This window comes from Pollachius pollachius (genome assembly GCF_949987615.1).
Source record: "Pollachius pollachius genome assembly, chromosome: 8".
Lineage (NCBI taxonomy): Eukaryota > Metazoa > Chordata > Actinopteri > Gadiformes > Gadidae > Pollachius > Pollachius pollachius.
Window position 1 is genome coordinate 5805882 of NC_136941.1, and position 21228 is coordinate 5827109.

At 43.8% G+C, this 21228-nt stretch overlaps 1 protein-coding gene across 4 annotated transcripts; it reads right to left on the reverse strand.

Annotated features, from left to right (window-relative positions):
• Positions 1-1237: 1237 nt before the first annotated feature.
• Positions 1238-20739, reverse strand: nadka (NAD kinase a). 4 transcript variants are annotated; one of them, XM_079742097.1, is made up of 13 exons: positions 20601-20739; positions 20094-20301; positions 18180-18272; positions 16344-16427; positions 11504-11633; positions 10538-10646; positions 10212-10297; positions 9847-9949; positions 9066-9208; positions 5986-6085; positions 3546-3703; positions 2275-2357; positions 1238-1523 (listed from the first exon to the last, which is right to left on the reverse strand). In XM_079742097.1, the coding sequence occupies exons 2-13, from the start codon at positions 20240-20242 to the stop codon at positions 1376-1378; spliced, it is 1386 nt and encodes a 461-aa protein (XP_079598223.1). In that variant the 5' UTR covers positions 20243-20301; positions 20601-20739; the 3' UTR covers positions 1238-1375. The 4 variants fall into 4 exon arrangements, with proteins under 4 accessions (XP_079598223.1, XP_079598224.1, XP_079598226.1 ...); XM_079742098.1 differs by lacking the exon at positions 18180-18272 and having other exon boundaries at positions 20601-20738; XM_079742100.1 differs by lacking the exon at positions 20601-20739 and having other exon boundaries at positions 18180-18306; positions 19998-20105.
• Between the last annotated feature and the right edge of the window lie 489 nt (positions 20740-21228).

The following is a 21228-nucleotide window of genomic DNA, read 5'->3' on the forward strand; positions in this document are numbered from 1 at the left end:
CCGCCTGGGGTTTGACCTGAGTTTTTTTTTGGTCTGAACGGAATGGATGTTTTAGTTCTGGATAAGCACAACACAAAAAGGTCACGCGAGGGTTAGGAGAGAGGTTTGTAAAACAACTGCTGAATACATTTGTAGTATCGCGAGACGAGTTAAGAGTAATGGAACTTACTCTCAGCTTCCAGGTGCTGACAGCGCAGAGCGACAGCGTAGAAAAATACTCTAAGTACAAGGCTACGGTAGATCTGCACAACTGTGAGAACACGTTTAGAAGAATAATTAAGATCTTGTAAACCTTAGAAAATTGACATTAGTTTTCAATACAATGTACCAGTGGTGAAGGCACAGTCTATACATTAGAAATGCTATTGCACTGGTTTTCTCCTGCATTACATTAAGATCTGAGTGAAAAAAAGGTATCAATCTTTTGACGAAAAATTCAGCTTTTTTTCTCATTAAATGAAGAGCAACAGTCTTGTTTAACATTATAGGAAACGTTTTGGTTCTGCAACTTTTTAAATAGCAACTTCACACAAGATGGCTTTTGAGTTTTCAGCGAAGCCACAGACTTTTCCCCCCTTATGGTTTTCTTTATACACTTTTCATTAACTTTATCCGCCATTTGTAACCGACCTAGCCTTTAGAGCGACGCGAACACACCAACGCTTCAAGGTGTGTAGTAACCCTTTAAATATATGTATAAAATTAGACTTCATATCAAGCAGATTAAAAACGTAGCTCCATTAACTTGAACACGTAGGATATGTGGTAATTGTTGAGCCTTCCCTGACAGCCAGTGATCTTCCCGTTAAAGTGTAGAAAGTGTTCCGACACCGGATTACAACGCTCATCTACGATGGCCCACACAGACCATCGAATCAAACGGCCCCGTGTGTAGAGCGCTGTCCACCCTCCAGGTCCGGAAGGGGGATGACCCTGCCAGGTGCTGCCTCCCACCTCACTATCTGAGCTCAGGTCAGCCGATTGAAACGCTACCCCTCGGGGTAGACCGTGGTAGCCGAGCACAGATAGGAGAACAACACCCTGCAGGCATTCCCTTTCTGAACTTCGAATGTGTAATTATAAAAAAATTATAATAATATTAAAATCAGAACCGTGAGTATTAATAATACAATTGTTAGTATCATTAATTATTATGGCTGATAATAAAAATCCATTGTTACTATAACTATAATCTTGAAAATCGCTATGAATAAACTATTCATATTAATTACAAATAATAATAATTCTAATCAAATTCATGTCATCAATGAATAACCATGTAGCTGGCTTGGACCCCTGGACCCACTGACTGGATATCATGTTTGATTGGCTGACAGAGCAGGCGGGGGGGGGACAACGGGCCAATCAGAAGCCCTCAGAACTCCTCTTCCTCAGAGATGAGATGGTGCTGCTTCTTCCTCACGTTCCAGTGTAAACATTGAGCCAGGCTCTCGAACCAGTCCGTGACCGGGTCCCGGAAGCAGATGGAGGGAACCGGGAAGCAGGAAGTGGTGATGGTGATACTGGATGGAGACACAGCATACAATCAGACTGGGAGTTTCACAATAAAAGTGCACAAAAACATGACCTTCTCACACACACACACACACACACACACACACACACACACACACACACACACGCACACACACACAGGGTGGATCTTGCCACAGAATGGACTTCCTCAAAGAGGCCTGTTACGGTAACAATGGGGTGGATTCCAAGAAGCAGGAAGTTACCTAGGACTGCTTACAAAAGAGTGTTAACAAACCAAAATGGAAGCTATTATGTCGGGTCCCTGATGCGAAACTAAAGCCATTAAGTCCCAGGGCAGTTCCCTCTTCGATTCGATCCTCAACTATGAGCCACAATGGGCCTGGCAGGTGGAGGGTTTTATCCACTGCCGGCTGCACTCTGCCCTGGCATGGTTCTGCTTCCTCTACAGACCCGGCTGGCTCTCCTGGCCGGGCCCTCGTCTCACCTCCACTGCAGGGAGGAACGGAGCATCTGTCCGTCATTCTAGCTGTCCATCCGTACGGAGGTCTGTCCCTCTGCCCGTCATCAAGCAGACACTTTTACCCCAAGCCACTTTTTATCGACCTCTTACTCAATGATGTCTCCTGGTTAAACTGGGGATGGGACAATGGGGGGGGGGGGGGAGAAGGGGGTCTCACAGCTAGGAGTCCCCTGAAACAAACAGGTAGCGCCCCCCCACCATCGCCCAACCCTAACCCTATCCACCCGGTTGCCACGGCGACGGGCTCGGCGACTGACCTGTCCCCGTGGCAGATCTCCTGTCTCTTCCGGCCGTCGAACGACACCCAGGCAGTGTTCCGCGCCTCGCTGGACAGCATGATCTGAAAGAAGAGGAGGAGGAGGAGGAGGAGGAGGAGGAGGAGGAGGAGGAGGAGGCCCAGAGGTCATGCTAAGGTCAAGTTGATGGGGTCCTCAGGTATCCTCTATAGGAGTATCTGGTTCTCAGGCCCAATAGAGATTGCCAAGAGGAAAGGCCAACAGATACCTAAACTATTTCATACCATGCGCAACACATTTGCACAATAAATACAATCTTTGGCCGTTTATCTCGCATGCACACTTTGACAACACAGGTTGGAAGCAATAGTGCTGACACAGAGGAACCGTTTTGAAATCTTTTTTTTTTTTTTTCGTATACATCCTGCTTCTGGCATTATACGTACCCATTACATTTACATTTAGGGCATTTAGCAGATGCTTTTATCCAAAGCGACTTACAATAAGTGCATTTGTCACAATAAGTTTTTTACCATTACTATTGGTAATGTTATGCTAGTCTTGTTCTGCTGATTGTTATCTCGCAGCCGGCCCTGGCAGAAAATCCAGTCTGATTTCATTCTGATTTCCATGCATTCTTTGATCTGTTTCCAACATCCTACCCCCTAGACCGCCATCAGTGAAGCGTACTGTGTCACGTACTCACAGTGAACTTTGAATTTGAGCTCTGCAGTGAACTATGTATATGTAGTGAACTATGTGGTGAATTCTGCAATGAACTATGCGGTGAACTGTGTAGTGTACACTGCAGTGAACTGTGCAGTGTACACTACAGTGAACTGTGTAGTGTACACTGCAGTGAACTGTGTAGTGTACACAGCAGTGAACTGTGCAGTGTACACTGCAGTGAACTGTGTAGTGTACACTGCAGTGAACTGTGTAGTGTACACTGCAGTGAACTGTGTAGTGTACACTGCAGTGAACTGTGTCGTGTACACTGCAGTGAACTGTGTCGTGTACACTGCAGTGAACTGTGCAGTGTACACTGCAGTGAACTGTGTCGTGTACACTGCAGTGAACTGTGCAGTGTACACTGCAGTGAACTGTGTAGTGTACTTTCCAGTGAACTCTGTAGGGAACTATGCAGTGAACAATGCAGTGAACTCTGAAGGTTGCATGATACACAACAGCCACTCGACGAGTGATCCCCTCCGCTCATCGTGTGACCGGTTGGGTGGTGGGGACGGTGTTGGGTGGTGGGGACGGTGTTGGGTGGTCTGGCCGCTGGTTACCTTGAGCTCCACGCCGGCCGGCACCACGATGGGCCGGAAGGAGAGCGAGTGCGGGCAGATGGGGGTGATCATGATGGCCGGGACGTTGGGGTGGATCATGGAGGCGCCCGCCGCCACCGCGTACGCCGTGCTGCCCGTCGGCGTGGAGACGATCACGCCTGAGACACACACACACGGTTATGGTTACGGACTAGATACATAGAATGAAAGGGCAGAAAGAAACCAAGGTAGGAGGAAAAGAAAGAATGAAATCCCAAATTAGGTTTCATCATCATATATATATATATATATATATATATATGTGTGTATATATATGTATGTATATATATATATATATATATATATATATATATATATATATATATATATATATATATATATATATATATATATATATATATATATATATATATATATATATATATATATATACACATATATATATACACATATACACACACATATATATACACATATATATATACACACATACATATACATATATATATATATATATATATATACACACACACACACACACACAGTGGGCAAAAAAGTATTTAGTCAGCCACCAATTGTGCAAGTTCTCCCACTTAAAAAGATGAGAGGCCTGTAATTTTCATCATAGGTATACCTCAGCTATGAGAGACAAAATGAAAAAAAAAAAAAAAATCTAGAAAATCCCAGTCTGATTTTTAAAGAATTTATTTGCAAATTATGGTGGAAAATAAGTATTTGGTCAATAACAAAAGGTCATCTCAATACTTTGTTACATGCCCTTTGTTGGCAATGACAGAGGTCAAACGTTTTCTGTAAGTCTTTACAAGGTTTTCACACACTGCTGCTGGTATTTTGGCCCATTCCTCCATGCAGATCTCCTCTAGAGCAGTGATGTTTTTGGGCCTTCGCTGGGCAACACGGACTTTCAACTCCCTCCAAAGATTTTCTATGGGGTTGAGATCTGGAGACTGGCTAGGCCACTCCAGGACCTTGAAATGCTTCTTACGAAGCCACTCCTTCGTTGCCCGGGCGGTGTGTTTTGCCACGTTTCATCTTCAGTGCCCTTGCTGATGGAAGGAGGTTTTCACTCAAAATCTCACGATACATGGCCCCATTCATTCTTTCCGTCACACGGATCAGACGTCCTGGTCCCTTTGCAGAAAAACAGCCCCAAAGCATGATGTTTCCACCCCCATGCTTCACTGTAGGTATGGTGTTCTTTGGATGCAACTCAGCATTCTTTCTCCTTCAAACACGACGAGTTGAGTTTTTACCAAAAAGTTATATTTTGGTTTCATCTGACCATATGACATTCTCCCAATCCTGTTCTGGATCATCCAAATGCTCTCTAGCAAACTTCAAACGGGCCCGGACATGCACTGGCTTTAGCAGGGGGACACGTCTGGCACTGCAGGATTTGAGTCCCTGGCGGCGTAGTGTGTTAGTGATGGTAGCCTTTGTTACTTTGGTCCCAGCTCTCTGGAGGTCATTCACTAGGTCCCCCTTTGTGGTTCTGGGATTTTTGTTCACCGTTCTTGTGATCATTTTGACCCCACAGGGTGAGATCTTGCGTGGAGCCTCAGATTGAGGGAGATTATCAGTGGTCTTGTATGTATTCCATTTTCTAATAATTGCTCCCAGTTGATTTCTTCACACCAAGCTGCTTACCTATTGCAGATTCAGACTTCCCAGCCTGGTGCAGGTCTACAATTGTGTTTCTGGTGTCCTTTGACAGCTCTTTGGTCTTGGCCATAGTGGAGTTTGGAGTATGACAGTTTGAGGTTGTGGACAGGTGTCTTTTATACTGAGAAGGAGTTCAAACAGGTGCCATTAATACAGGTAACGAGTGGAGGACAGAGGAGCCTCTTAAAGAAGAAGTTACAGGTCTGTGACAGCCAGAAATCTTGCTTGTTTGTAGGTGACCAAATACTTATTTTCCACCATAATTTGCAAACAAATTCTTAAAAAATCAGACAATGTGATTTTCTGGATTTTCTTTTTCATTTTGGCTCTCATAGCTGAGGTTTACCTATGATGAAAATTACAGGCCTCTCTCATCTTTTTAAGTGGGAGAACTTGCACAATTGGTGGCTGACTAAATACTTTTTTGCCCCACTGAATATATATATTCTTTTTTTTTGGATTGCTTTTTGAGGGGGAAATCTTGGTTTATTTCTATCATCACTTCATCAAGATGCTGATGATGATGCTGATGATGATGATGATGATGATGATGATGATGATGATGATGATGATGATGATGATGATGATGATGATGATGATGATGATGATGATGATGATGATGATGAAATAATGGCTGGAACCTTCAAGCCCTAATTTCTTCATCATCAGCATCTTGACTGTTGTGTTGGACGACACTGTCCAGACTCGAGAGCTTGAACCGGCCACCTTTGTGCCGGGCGTGTCTCGAGGTACTCACCGTCCCCCTGAACGGTGGTGATGAGGTGTCCGTCCAGGAAGAGGTCCACGTTGGAGAGATAGGAGGAGGGCCCCCGGTCCACCACCACCTCGTTCAGAACCTGGGGGCCAACCAGCCAGCGGTCAGACACTCATACAGCGCGGCTCTTACCGAACAATACCATCAATGACACCACAGGACATCCCACCACTCTCCTATCCGTCCCCCGTAGTATTATCACAATACCCATCGAATGGTAGATTCAAATAACACCTCAAATCAGGTCATGTTTTCTCTCTGAATACTAATCCTACAACTATGAATACTTTACCTAACCCAAACACTATTCATAATTTATCATATATCTATTTTTGTATTGGTTTTGCTTTTTAGGGGGAAAACCTTGTTTGAATCATCATTTCGTCATTCATCATTTCAACATACACCAAAAACAACAATGACTCACTTTAACTGATCACTGCCATTTTATCCCATTTTCTTTTTTTATAAAAAAAACAACAACCCTATGTTAAGCCGAACAGACCCTCCAGGCGCTGTTGGGCTGCTCGTAGCTCCAGTCATCTACCAGTAGGCCTGTGTGGTGTCAGCACACATAGCGGCTACGTATAGCAGGACACAGCACTGTTTGCCGGGCAGAGGCGACGGCCCTGGGGTGTGGATAGGATTTGGTCTTCGCGCCGCGGTGACTCATTGTGACCCACCTGCATGACACAGGAGCTGATATGGCATTGATGGGCAAACCCCACAAAGTATGAGTGTGGACTTTTGTTTGCCCTTGTCCCTGACTTCATTCAATTAGGTGACTGTCTGACGTTGATGAATAACCGAGTAATAACTGGGTAACTCCGCTTGTTCTCGGCAACAGGTGACTGATAGATAGATAGACTTAATTTGTCATTGCACAGTCACCTGTACAACGAAATTGAATTGCTTCATCTGAAGGTGCAGTAAAATATAAAGACGTGGCATCACAAGACAAGTCAACATAAGACATGTAGAACATACATCTCACTGTCACTGTTATAATAAATTCCATTAATAAGATTGAAACATTAAAAGTGAAAAAGGTAAAATTGCAATTGCCCGTAAGTGTATTCTTTTTTTACTGCTAAGCAGTGTGACAGGTGGTGTTTAATGTCCTTATAGCCCAAGGGACTGTATGGTAATCCAAGCTACCACCCACACTCTACCGCACTCTGAACGCAAAATAGTCGCCACAAATTTGTCTCTCTTCGCAAATGGCGACAGTGGGAGCGACACGGCCGCTTATCTACCGTTGATGTACTTTAATAAGGACCCCTGTAACACCACCAGATAGGACGTCTTTTACATCACAACAGCCATTACAGCATCTGCCCCATAGTGAGAGCACACGTGGCAGTGTCCAGCCACAGGCAGAATGGACAGCCTAGGTTATCTAAGGGCGGTAAAACAACGGCTCTGGCACTGTGAACTCTGGACTGACTGAGCCTCGACACTCTTCACAACAAGCTCTCAAGCCCGTCTTGGGAGTCCTGTTTTGGGAGATAGTCCGTTCAGCACCTAATCCAAGCTAAGTGGCCTTTTAGTGATTACGTCGCGCAACACATACGTTAAAACGTACACTGTGCAACTTTTCCACGGCAGCCATCAATTACGTTGGTCGATTAGCAAGAGTGTTTAAAGAGTCGAACGCGTCCCGCCTGTTCTTGCTTAATGCAAACCCAATGAAGCTCTGCATCAAAAAACCACCTTGTTCTCTACAAGGTCATGTAAAGGAGGGGTTTTGAAAGAAGTTACCAAAGCAGTAATAATTTGTAGTCTGCGGTATATGCATCTTTCCCCTATTCTTTTATTTTGTAGACAAGTCAGACTAAATAAGAGTCCTCTCTTAAGCCCCCGGGCCCAGCCCTGGTGAAGAACTAAGCCTCTTTTGGAACATGGGCTCCCTTGGATTACAATTAGGCTAAGGAGCCTGTTGTGAAATGTTTATGGTGGGGCCGTTCAAAACTGCCCACACCATAAACATTTAAATAATGACCACTCCATCCCACACAGATGAATCCAGTGGTGACTGGGAATACACCCTGATATCTCTAAGAGGCGATAACTTCACAGCCCGGTCCAAGCGGGTTCCCCATTGACTACTTAAGGCCATGCAACTCGTCCGCTTCTATCGAGCCGGAAGCCAGCGTCGCAAAGCATGACGGAACATCTTGTTTGAACAGGGTGCAATGCATCACATATGCACCCTATTTTTTGGCTTGAGGATTCTGGACAGAATTCCGGTTATCTCACTGGCAGTAGATAACCCTACATTTCAATAGTCCCTGGCACCACAGCACTGAGGTTGGATTCGCTTTCATAAGCCACAAAGAACAATGCATCTGTCCTGGGAACAAGTAGATTGCATTGTGTTGCACCTTGTGAACAGTTCCAGATAAACCAAGAGGGAGATATGACTTGGCAGGAATATATGAAGCAAATGAAGTAAGAAGTTGTGTTCAGATAAGAGCAGGCCATAAATACGTAAGCACATGTTTGTTTTACGCTGGCCACTGTGTTATTGTCTTTTGTGTTACTACGATACACATTATTACCATTCCGGGATTCCATGGCTTCCAACATTCTAGGCTTCGGAGTCATCTGAATTGAATGTTTTTTGCACATTATTGCAACAGCCCCACCGAAGCGAGAGTGCGCACGTTGAACTCTGTTCCCTTCTAGAACTTTCTGAAATATACACTCTCCCCTACACTTTCAGATTATCTCCTGCGGTCATCTTTTTGACCCGTTTCGAATCTTCAAGATTTTAAGGACACTAGCCAATCGACTGTTAGAGAATAGCGAGTGCACCATCCACAGCTAGGTCAATGGTTTGAGGGGTTGGGACTAGGCGGGGGGGTCTCAGATCCTTGACCAATTGACGACAGGTTCAGACCTCTGGTTCATAAGACCCCTTGACCCCCAAAACCCCAAACCCTCAAATAACCGGCAGACGGACCTCAGATTCAGACCTCCGGGTCATACGACCTCAAGACCCCCCAAACCCTCAAATTGACCTCAAATAATGCTCGGGGGGGTGGGGGGGGAGGTCCTACCTGGTACTGTGCGGCCTTGTGCATGCCTTCTCCCTCCCCGTTGGTGAGGATGACTCCGTTCTCCTCCACCTTCGCCCTCTTCTCCCGGCTGTCCTTCTGCACGCGTACAAGCAGCCGACTCCGCAGCACGATAGACACGTTCCCTACACGCACACGCACACACACACACACAAATGAATCAAAGTTAGTGGTAGTAAAAGTTTTGCTATTCTATTTAGTTATAATAAGAATTAATAATCACAATAAAAATCGACCTCAGAGGTCGCTACAGGCAGGCTGCGGCAATTGGGTTCGAACCCACAACCATTTGGGTGAGAGCCCGAATCCAACAGCGAGACTACCGTGTCCAATAAAAAAATGATAATAAAAACCAAAAGGGAACATTGTATGGCTTACCCAACCTTCCACTCTTGCTGAGTCAGGCTCAATCCAAAGACGCTTTCATCCAAAGCAACTCACTATGACTGGTCAATTATAAGTGGTGTTCATTTCATACCAGTGCTCCACAAAGAAGTACACAAGTCGGTTGATGAAAGGATCCTCTCATTAAAATCTGTTGCATCTTGTCCTTATACAACTGACCTGCCACTAGCCCCCGCTTTGCATAAACCCTAACTAACCAATTAGGCAGGGACTTATTCCCAGCTACATAATTAGCATGATTAGCTTCGGTGCACGGAACAACATCCACAGCTCAAGTGATCGTTTCTTCATCATTTTTCTCGTGGTTTTCAGATGCGCCTTCTACGTTGTAATGCGTGTGGTGTGTGTGTGAACATACCCTCGATGACTTGGTTGAGCTGAGACTGGTATGTGTCGAAGTTGAAGGGGGTGAGGAAGCCCAGAGAGCCCAGGTGAAAGGCCATAACTGGGGGAACACTCTCCTGTGATCGCCCACCACCACCCAGGCACACAAAACACACCCAAGAAAAAACGGTTAGAATAATATTTAGTTTTAATGTCTTTTAACTAAACTGCATAGTCTTTTGACTAAAACTGCATAGTCTTTTAATTAAAACGTATAACATTAAGTGTCTCATGTCCTGCAAAGACGGCGACATTCCAAACATAACTGCAAGTGCCTCGGGACAAAATGGCGTCTTCATTTTCACGTTGTTTTTAGGTTCAGGTTACGGATTGGGTTACCTGGAAAAGTGAGGAGGCGTATAGCAAGGTTCCATCGCCACCGAGACAGATGATGAAGTCCACGTAGTTGGAGATATCGTCCAGATCTACCAGGTGACCCAAGAGCGACAGACAGTGTGTTCAGATACACGTCATTAATGATAAGTAGCAGGTATGGTTGAGGCATCCTATTGTACTTCACATTAAATCACATTTGTCAGGCTTGGTTCATCGAAAGGTTTTAATATCATCATATTTTACTCATGACAGCAGCACACAACCTGGAGTTATGGCTCATCGGTTTCAACATTGTTATGTGACCGATCTTGCGGGGTGGTGTTTGGTACCGTCACGGAATGTGCAGAACTTGTTCATGGTGGTCCGGAAGGCGTCATCGCCTGCGATGGCGGGGTCCTCCAGAACTTTTCTCTCCACGTAAACAATCATGCTCTTCGCCTGCAGGCACAGGAAAAAAAAAATTGTCGTTCAGTACCGCTTCGTTATGAAAACACTTGCCCCAGCGCCACGCTTTCTAGCTCTTGCACGAAAATGCACCATAAATATCTTAACCTGGGTGTGTGCTGTGTATATCTCCTCTTCCCAAGGCGGGGTCCCAACCCTTAGGTTTGGAATCAGTGCGACACAAAATGGCAAGTCTGGTCCAAACATTTTTCTTCTATTTTGCGGCTTCTGCAACCACTATTGTGTCATTCAGCAGACACGTCTACCCAAAACCACAAACACAGTATTTCCATTTAGAAACATCCCAATAAAGAGCAGGTAGGAGTTGGGCTCCAGACTTGCTACAGGTAGACTGTAGAGATCAGGGTTCAACCCCAGAGCCCTTCTGCCAGGCAGTAGGGCTGGGCGATTAATCCAATTATGATCGCGGTTTTGATTTTAGCGTCAAACGATTACAAAACAAATATAATCAGAACAGCTTGATACATATCTGTACATTATTTTAGATTTGAACATTTTCTTTTTGACCATTTTGTGTATGTTTTTAAGGCAAAATTTCAAAGTTCTCAGCTACAAAGTGTTGTTTGGGAGAGACATGCTGAATAAGTACATCATGTTTTCAGACTCAAAAATAATCGTTTGAACAATCATGATTTCAATATTGACCAAAATAATCGTGGCAAAGGTCGTAATAACACCTTCGCCCACTAGCCCATCCTTCCCCTACATCCCTGAGACAGATGTTGCAGCCTTGCGTCCTGAGACGGTGGTAGAGACTCCACACCCCAGGCGCCCCCCCCGTCCTGTGTTGAGCACCTCCCTCCAGAGAGAAGCTCTGCGCCCGCACTCACCTCGGTTAGGAAGGTACACAGCTCCTTGAACGGCTGGAGAAGACCTGCGTCGTGGATCTTCTTGATGACAAGGACACTTTTGGGAGGCTTGTTCCATGTGAGTCTCTGGCTGGCCGGGTCCTGGATGTGCCTGGACGTGGGGAGACAGAGACGGAACGATTGAGCTGGGATTAACCTCAGGAAGACCGGGGGGGGGGGGGGGGTAGAGAGGGTGTGATGGGGAAGGCTGTTGGACTACTCCTTACCTGGAGAGGGTTCAGAACGTGATGGAGTGGTTATTTATTAGGAGGGCGGGTTCTGGTATGACACAGGCTGAGTGCCGATTGGAATCAATCAGACACGGCATTTGAACCATTTTTAAGAAGAGTAATATTATTTGAATATTATTTGAGTATTATTTTAATATTTGTAAGAGTACAATATTAACACTGACATTTGCTTGAAGCGTCTGGGGTACTTTTTGGTGCAATAAATGGAAGAAACTAAACACATCATGTAACGCTGGGTATTGGCAGTTACCTCACAATTCAATTCAATTCGATTCTTTAGGTCTTAAATCGATTCGATATCGATTCGATTTGATATTGATCCAATTGCTTCGATGTCGATTCAATAATACTTGCAGATGACAAAAATACCTAAATATTATTTAGAATTAACCATTTCAAAATGAATTAACCATTTCATTGTGCTTTAACCAGCAAAAAGGGAATACAACATTGTATAGTATTGTTCCTGAGCTAAACTTGCAGCATAAAAGTAATAATCATAACATGGTCAAATGTAAAAGGGCATGAACATTTAGGCATACTCTCTTCTAGATTACAATGACTGAGTATGCTTCTTTTTTATGGAAATAATCGATCTAAAAGAAATTCTGACTCTAAATTGAATTGAGAACAAATAAATTGCAGTGCATTGATGAATCGATATCTTTACCCAGCCCTAATATCATGTACATGACATCCAGCTCGTGGTCGAAAAATGAACGGCAAGGCCCTCTAAATAACAGCTGTTCCAAAATACAACACAGAGTAGATGATACATAAAGGTGTCCTCTGTGCTGCTCCTCGACCTGCTGGTGACATGCCAAAACACACCACCACTGTCCGTCGTCAAGAAGGACTGGAAAAGCCATCAGAGGCATTGAACAAGTTATTTTGCGCATGAGTGATTGAGGCCGATAACCGTAGGAAGAATGTGACTGGCTTGCATTATTTGCAGGGAAATCATAGCCTCGAGGCAGTGGCCATGAGATAACAGTCAAGCCAAAAGTGCAAGTCCGTGTCAGGCTAGAAGCTAATTTTTTGTCTTGAAATAGTTTGAAATAGTTCCTTGTCTGATATAGACTTGAGTCGTATACCATTCAAGCGTATCTGCACAGCACCGGTCCATATGTACTATGAGGGCTTTGCTCGGTCTAAAAAATAATGAGTAATAATCAGTTATTATTATAAATAATAATTCAATGATTATCAATAGTAATTGCAATTTTCCATTCTTACTTACGGACCAATATATTTTCTACAGGAATACAATGGAATCCCACCTCCCTACATGAGCAGTGGATGGACCCTGGTCAAAGCAGGGCGTTAACGTGATAAGGATTAGTTATGGTCCCACGTCAACACAACGCAAGGAGGTTACAGACCCGTTACGTCCTTGCGGACCCTCCTTGTGTCCACCGCAAGGGCCTGACGTGCGCCTCCCCAAAACTGTAACCTTGCGTTGAGGCGACGCAGCAACCAGGGTGTGATTGGTCCACTCACTAAAACCCGACGCAGAACCAAAACAGGTTCACGACTGCGTTGCGTTGCGTCGACGTGGAACCATAACTGAGAGGCCATGACTGTACCCAAGGGGAAGTAAATGGACCCGTATCAGAATAAGTGAGATGCACATCATTTCAAATCTCTGTACGGAAATCGTACACAACGCTGTGACATCTTACCAATAAATATGTTACTACCTCTAAAGAATGAATTTAGTTTTTATGTTGTCAACTTTAGTGATTTGCAAGGAAAAAGAAACAATATTAATTTCCAGTACTGCTTCATACATTCGTGTTGTCAAACAATCGTGATATCAACTCTGTTAGAAAATAAATCACAGAAAGGTCAGTGATTCAGTCTGAGATTTCTTCTTTGACACACGTTTGCCCAAGTAAACTGGATTCAGAGATGTGGACACTTCCCTGCCCCATATCACCGTGTTCATGTCATTCATTTTGTGCCTGAGATATTATTTACTAGGCTCGGAACATGTTATGAAGTAAGTGACTCGACTGCAGTTAAAAAATAAGGGTTTCCAATGATGTGGACCTCAAAAGTAGACGATAGAACTTAGCCACCTCAACTGAAGCCCATCGTGTGGGACACACACACACACACACACACACAAAGATAAGTCTGATTTTTACCATTTTGACTCATTGTTGTTGATGTCCCTGGGGATGCCTTGGCTTACACACTGCTCCAGTTTCATGTCTGGCTTCATGTGATGAGCAGGGGGACAGCAGGGAGCATGTAGGAAAGACTGGCCTTGGCCCAGCATCTATACTACCCTAACCCCTACAGTCCATGTGCTGAGCTTCCACTGAAAAATGGCTCCATTTTACATGACCAAGACTAAGGGTTAAGAAAAAATGCTAAAATAATGTAAAACGAATCGAAAAAGAAAAATGAAAAATCTGAGCTGCAATAACAAAATGTTTTTGGTCAGCTGCGGCTCAAAAACCAAAACTCCCCTCCTTCAATCGGAAGAGGAACAGGTCCAAAACGTGCTAGGCATGTGCATGGGTCTTCCCTCATCCAGGCTGTTCCTGCTCGGTTCTCTCTAAAGTGTCCTCATGGCAGACCGCTGAAACAAAACCACTCACTGCTCTTTTAAATGGCAGAGTGACATCATCCGCTCAGCTCCGCCCCCTAGTTCTCGACACACAAACATGAACGCATAAACACACTGACTCCCCCGCCCCCCCCCCACCACCCGAAGAACACACCCCGTTTCTCTCTCTCTCTCTCTCTCTTTCCTGGATCAGTAATGAGGAAACTGGGCCGGACCTTCCTTTATGTGTATGCCACTCAAGACTATTGTTTAATTTCGATCACTCATAGACAACTTAATGTTCATAAGGAAAAGATCTGATGGCAAGATCTCAACTCATGCAAACACTGCGACCGGGAACACACTAGCTTAACTTGCTTTGGCTCATTTGCTTATCATTTATTTCGGATTGTTTTCCAAAGTAAAACACAAAATAGAGATAGCGAGCCGCGCAATCACCTGTTAGCTCAAACTCAAATTAAATATGAATTACAATTAAAATGTTGCATATATTGGACCTCATCCTTTTTTCAGCTCCGCTGACCTTAGACAATGCGCGTCCTCCACTCTCGTTCCCTCACATTCTCGTTCCACAAACTGAATTTAGATGATAAATTACACTATACTACGCCCTGTTCCCATGTATCATCCCAGGCAAATTAAACTCTACATTCGTGCATTTCATCAACAACCAAGAAAATAAAAAAATAAATAATATTTCTTAATTCACACCGACATCTTGCATCAGACCGAGGATCCAGCATGGCGATGTAGATTTAGTTATTCGTGTTAGAGCAGGCCCCCTGATCTGTTTGCATCATCAGGTAAACAAAACTCCTAAGAATGACCCCTGGTGTAGAGACGGCCCAACGAAAGGACCCAAAACTGGGTGTGACCCTCTACTCAACGCACACTTAGCCACCCTGCTCTTCCTGAAAAGCTGGTTTCTTTCGACCCTGTTTCCTATCTATCAGTATGTCATCACTGAGACACACATCAATGACTGTGAGGCATGAAGGAAGACACTCGGCAGCCATAATGGATAAAAAGATGTACAAACCCATGCTACCAAGCATCTCTCTGTCTCCTCTGTCTTTGTGTCCTCTCTCTCTCTGTCTCTGTCTGTCTGTCTTTGTGTGTCCTCTCTCTCTCTCTCTCTCTCTCCCTCAGGTGGGAGGGTCGTCAGTTGATGTTGTGCACCTGTACGTGTTGGGCCTGGGGGCTTCTTTATGTGTAGCCCAACAACCTCCATGTGCTCGCTATCCACCCAGGCAGGTTGTGCCTTGGTGTTAGTACCTTTTGGCGCTTTGGTGTGTTTACATCCTACCCCCATAGCACACGTTCACCTCATTCACACACTGCCCTCATCACTGATTATACTGACGACATATTTTATTCTCATGTTATTCTTATATTCTTTTTCCTGATAGATATCTAATTTTATGCTTTAGTCCCGCCTTTGTTGAGCTCAATGAGCCTGGTCATAACAAACCTTTTACCAGGGGTGGATAACTCATTTGAGGTTGCGTGCAATTATATTCAGAATTTTACTTCATTGGGGCCAAACTCAAATAAAGACTTCGGAGAAACTTGAAATGAGGTTTTCAAGTGATTTTCGTCACAAAGTTGACCGGTCTGTTTGTCGTCACCTTCCCTGGGGGTATGGTTATAGGGGTGAATATGATATTCTTCTTTTAGACCGCTATCTACTGTATGGAGAGAGGCAGGCAAGAGTAGCACCTTAGGATGATATTGAATTCAGTGAATAACTATTTGCTACCAAGCTTGTTAGCTGCAACGACCTCAAAAAAACACACCACTACAGATCTACACACCACTAGATGTGGACTTCATCTTACATAATATACATGTTACCTCTGCGACATCATCCAACACAGCACAAAAACATCGGTACCTCAAGTGACGAGAAGAAAAACGGAATAAACAAATAAATCCCATGCAAAGTAGTGATTGTAATAGCCGGGCATGTACTGTACTATTTAGTCCAACTTACATGATGGTGTTGGGGTTGTGCAACATGCAGGCCTTGGGCCCGAAGGTGGTCACTGGGCTGGGTCCATGCAGGGACTGGGTCCTCCTGGGGGGGGGGGGGGGGGGGAAGAAGTGGAAGAGCAGCAGTTGACATAGAGCTGGTGTGGGTGAAACACTTCGACCTGTGCATTGGAAAGAAAGCTACAATGGCATTACGAGGGCAGATCAACCATACTCATTAAAGCCTTTTCACAGAGTCGCATCGTAGGACAAATGCAGGCTTGGCTCTTCGTGTACAGGATCTGGTTGCACCAGCTTTGCAGAGGTTCGAACGCTGTCTAGTTATAATGTAAATATCTACCAAGTCTTGGCATACACATTACTATGTCAAAACGGCTCGCAACTCACGCATTACCAAGTTCTACTAGAAGGACATAAATAACTAGCGACTAGTACGTTTACTAAATTACCAAATTAAGTCAACTTCTAGTTTGAAACCATCTTGTAACCGCTAGTTTGTTTCACTTACTTAGGAAAAAGTAAGCACTTTACGCAAAGATGAAGTAACAAACTTACACAAAGCTAGTGAAACCCTGGTGAGGGCATGGGTTAAAAAACTAGTGAAGTCTACTTCCGATGCCCCGGTCCATCAAAAACATTAGTGTAAACAGTGACACAGCGATCATGCTCCTGTGCAAAGGGTCTACTGAATCCCATTGTTTGGTTTCAGACTCGTACAGTCTCTATGGTTTTATAAATAAAGATGACTGGGATGAATCATGAGAAATGTCAATTCTATTTGCATTTCTCTGACTTTAAAAACAAGCAGAAAAACATTTTTCCGCAGTTGCATCACCCGTGTGTGTGTGTGTGTGTGTGTGTATTAAAAAAGAGAAAGGAAACTCTTTGAAAAACATTTTGTTTTGTTCAACATATTCTAAAAGCCCCATAGTAGTAATTCTACTTAGTCCGATCATATCTAATAGTACTTTCGAATAACACTGACAATAACAGAAATAGGCCTGTCCGCAACAGCTGATCATAAAAATCTATTCTCAAGCCGACACAATGCTCAAGCTTAGCTCTTATCTTGAGGGAAAAAAAAAAGAAGCATATTAGACAGATTTTCCAGAGCCATTGCAATGACCAAAACTCCCTGACAACACACAACAGAAAATTCATAACACATCAAGATGAAAAGTATGAAAATACATAATAACACAATATAACAACACATAATAATATAATCCTACAAATAAAACGACAGATTAGGAAAAAAATAATAAACAATTAAATTCAATGAGTAAATCCTCTGGCTCAACGTGTGCATTAATCCTCATCAAAAGCCCAGCTGAGAGGACCGGGGATGAAAGGTCATCCGAGGGGTGTTAGGAGCGAGGAGAGCCGTCTCTCTGGCCCCGGAGCCCTTGTAGATGAATGGCATTGGCTCACAGATGAGCAAATCCTATTAGCGGGCCTGGGTTTTAGAGGGGACCATCTGGACGTTATTTTTACATTTGTTTATTTATTTACTTGGTTACACCACACTTCATTATCGCAGAGCTCTCCAGAACAACTGCCACGCCTACAGGTCCACAGATACAGTTTTTACCCTGAAGCCTTCAACATGAGACGGAAATACTTTAATACCAGAATACCTGAGGTGTCACCCTTTACAATCCAAGCCTGAAGAGATATTGTAATGCCTGTGTTTAACCAGGGAAGGGGTCGGTTAACTTAAGATGAAATAACCATGACGAATTGATAGAACCTTGATTTGAGTTGTACAGCTACAACGCCTTTAAATACATTAATACAAAGATAAAAGATGGGATTGTATAAACACACACATACACACCTGAGCCGGGAATGTGGATTCATCTCTGGAAGAAGACGTCTTGCCAATGCACAAACTCTTCTACTTCTCCCAAGATGCCAATCAACTTGCTGGCTTTAGAGTATGCAAGTGTTTGTCAAGAGATTCCCTAGGGCAACAGTGACCAACCATTGACATTTATGGAGCAAGCGAAGATGGTTCAATACGTGTTGTTTTTTTTAAAGGTAGACTTCCCCTTGCAGAATGAGACAGCAGTTCCCCTTTGTATTCCCTCTGAAATGGCAGTGAATTTTTGTTCATCGAGGTGACTTGTTTTTGTCACACGAGCATATGTGGCAATATACTATTTCACACCCACACAAACAACACAATGCGTGTTTGAGATTAGGTAAATAAGTGTCACAAGGATGCACTGATGTATCAGCCATACATCGATACCGGCTGATTTGCGCCTTGTAGACTGCCACCACCCTATCTGCAGACAAAAGGACATTCACAGACGGCAGTGGCTGATTTTTATCTGCAGAATAAATTTGTATGATTGATCCATTTAAACATAGTGTGATAAAGGGCTAAAAGATTTCAAAACCTTTTTGTTTTCTCATGTAATTAAATAAGACTATAAAAAACAAAAAACAAACTAACAAACTAAAATAATCATCGACATCTGAATCAGCTGTCTGTCAAATCTTTATCAGCCCAGCATTTCCCAATCGGTGCATCCCTGTGCTACTGAAAGTGAGAACTGATGACCAGCCCCCACTTTCCAAGAATGGTTAATGAAGACCCTGAAATACTGAAACAAAATCAATTGTTGTGTGAGCCTGCTGAACCCTGCATTTCTTTGAGAGGGTACAATATAGCCACTGTGTGATCTTTGGTTTATTAATTTACCAGCCTGAGTCACGGTGGGATGAAACACAGCAATTCACGCGGTCTTGTTCACCAATTGCAGGCAGTGGTGTATTAGGGGGAGTGTGGGAAAGGTTTGACTAGTTTGGTTGAGTACCCTGTATTGATCCTGGTGATTTGATGTGGTGTTTTAGACTTGGTCCCAAACCTGCCATTTCATCTGTTGTCAACACGCTATTGTCGATTTGATGTATATCAGGGCCTTTAGAGAACGGTACAGCATTAGTAGTAACAACTAAGTAAGTCGTGATTCAATACATAGCAATGGGTTGGGTTTTTGGAAGAGACAAATGCCTTTGGCTTAACTGTTGCAGTTTGTTGACACTTGAAGACAAGATATTCAATACCTGTTGCTATTGTTAAAAGGTGTACAAATTGGGTCAACCACAAAGCAGAACTTTACTATAAGCTGTATTGACTTTATTTATACAGCTTATATTATTGTAGTAATACATATTATATTTACTTTTGGCATTCACACAAATATTGTTTGTTCTGTTTAAACGTTTTACCAGAGAATATGTCTGTATCAACCATCATTGTTCATCCCAGTTGCTACTCCAAAACACTTTCTCAATATCAATAAGTTTCTTGAACTTATTTCAGGATCAATCTATTATTAGATCCATTTGTAACGCAGTCTACCTGTATGCAATGTCTACCAGCAGTCAAGCAGCCCCCAAATCGATTTGCGTTATGACAACACTGTTTTCATTATACCAAGCATAAGGTGGTCAAACCACATGAAAAAATATCAAAGATGTTAGAAGACATAGCCCGACCACCACCAACAACACAATAATTGTGTTATAGTCGCAATACAATTGCTGACTACAAACAATTGTCATCAATAAGTATTTGTAAATAATAACAAGCAGGTCTCGAACGGAACTCTATCCACACACCCCGACTCTTCCACCCACCAACCTGTTGCTGACAGCGCAGGGTCTCTCTGTAAACCGGATTTCAAATGTCACAACACCGTGCGGGTTCAGGGGAGCTTGAGCAGAGGCTGTAGCCTACCTGTTGTCGGAGGAGGTGGTGGTGGAGGAGGAGGTGCTCAGACTGCGAGGCTTCCTGGTGTGGACGCTCAGGGTGCGACCGTGGCCCTCCCCGCCGTCACAGGTGGAGCAGCAGTAGGAGACAGCCTCCACCTCGTCTCCGCCGTCCATCTCAGACACTACGAGTCCGCCCCGGGAGAGACCGTCCGCAGCAGCGACATCCTCGACACCTACGGCGGCGCAGGGGCGACACACAGCAGGTAAAGAAAAGTGAGCGGAACCGACAACATGTTGACGGTCACAAAGCAGACGTTGACAAAAGCAACACGATCGCGTACGCAGGAGTTGAATGACCCGATCATTCTGGCACCATCTGCTAGCAACACATTCACACACTCGCTAATGGCTAACACGCTAAATTGGCGATAAGCTAGTTGCCCATAACAAGCATAATAATTACGTAACCCACACATTCAAACAACCACTACCGTTATTAGTCCACCAGACAAGGAGTAAAGTAAACTCTTACAGAAAGAACTGAGGCAGGGCCGAAGGGTTTCTGTCAGGGAGTGAAACAATTGTTCTACAGTCGCTTAATCATCATTTTTAGTAGAATCGCTTTCCCTCCCCAGCGAGCTGTCAACAGCAGTCATCCCAACAGTTCCTGATCCGATCCCCGGGACCAATGGAAGCTGAGCAATCACTGACGTCACGCCGGAGTCACGGGGGACTTTAGCCACTTGCAATCCATGTGGCCCTCTATAATAGGTCCATGATGTGGCCCCCTAGAGTTAATTAATCTAGTTTTAGATTTGTAACGTTGAAAATATATTTCCTGTATTTTATTCTCTCGATTTCTTGGCAATGTTTCGATTATTATTTTTTACATGAGATACATGTATAGGAATACCTTGTACAATATTAATACAGAAACATATCTCCAAATAGTTTAGGTAACACAAGGTTAACTTATTTAGGTTACCAGAAATACAAAAAGTTAAGCCCATAGAAATGTTAAAGGGGACATATCATACCACCAGGTGTGAGTGTGATTAGCCATTACAAGCAGGTTTGAAAATGTGCAGCATTGTGACATCACAGGTTGGCGTGTCCATCTATCCGTCACACATCTAGATGGACACGCCCACCTGTGATGT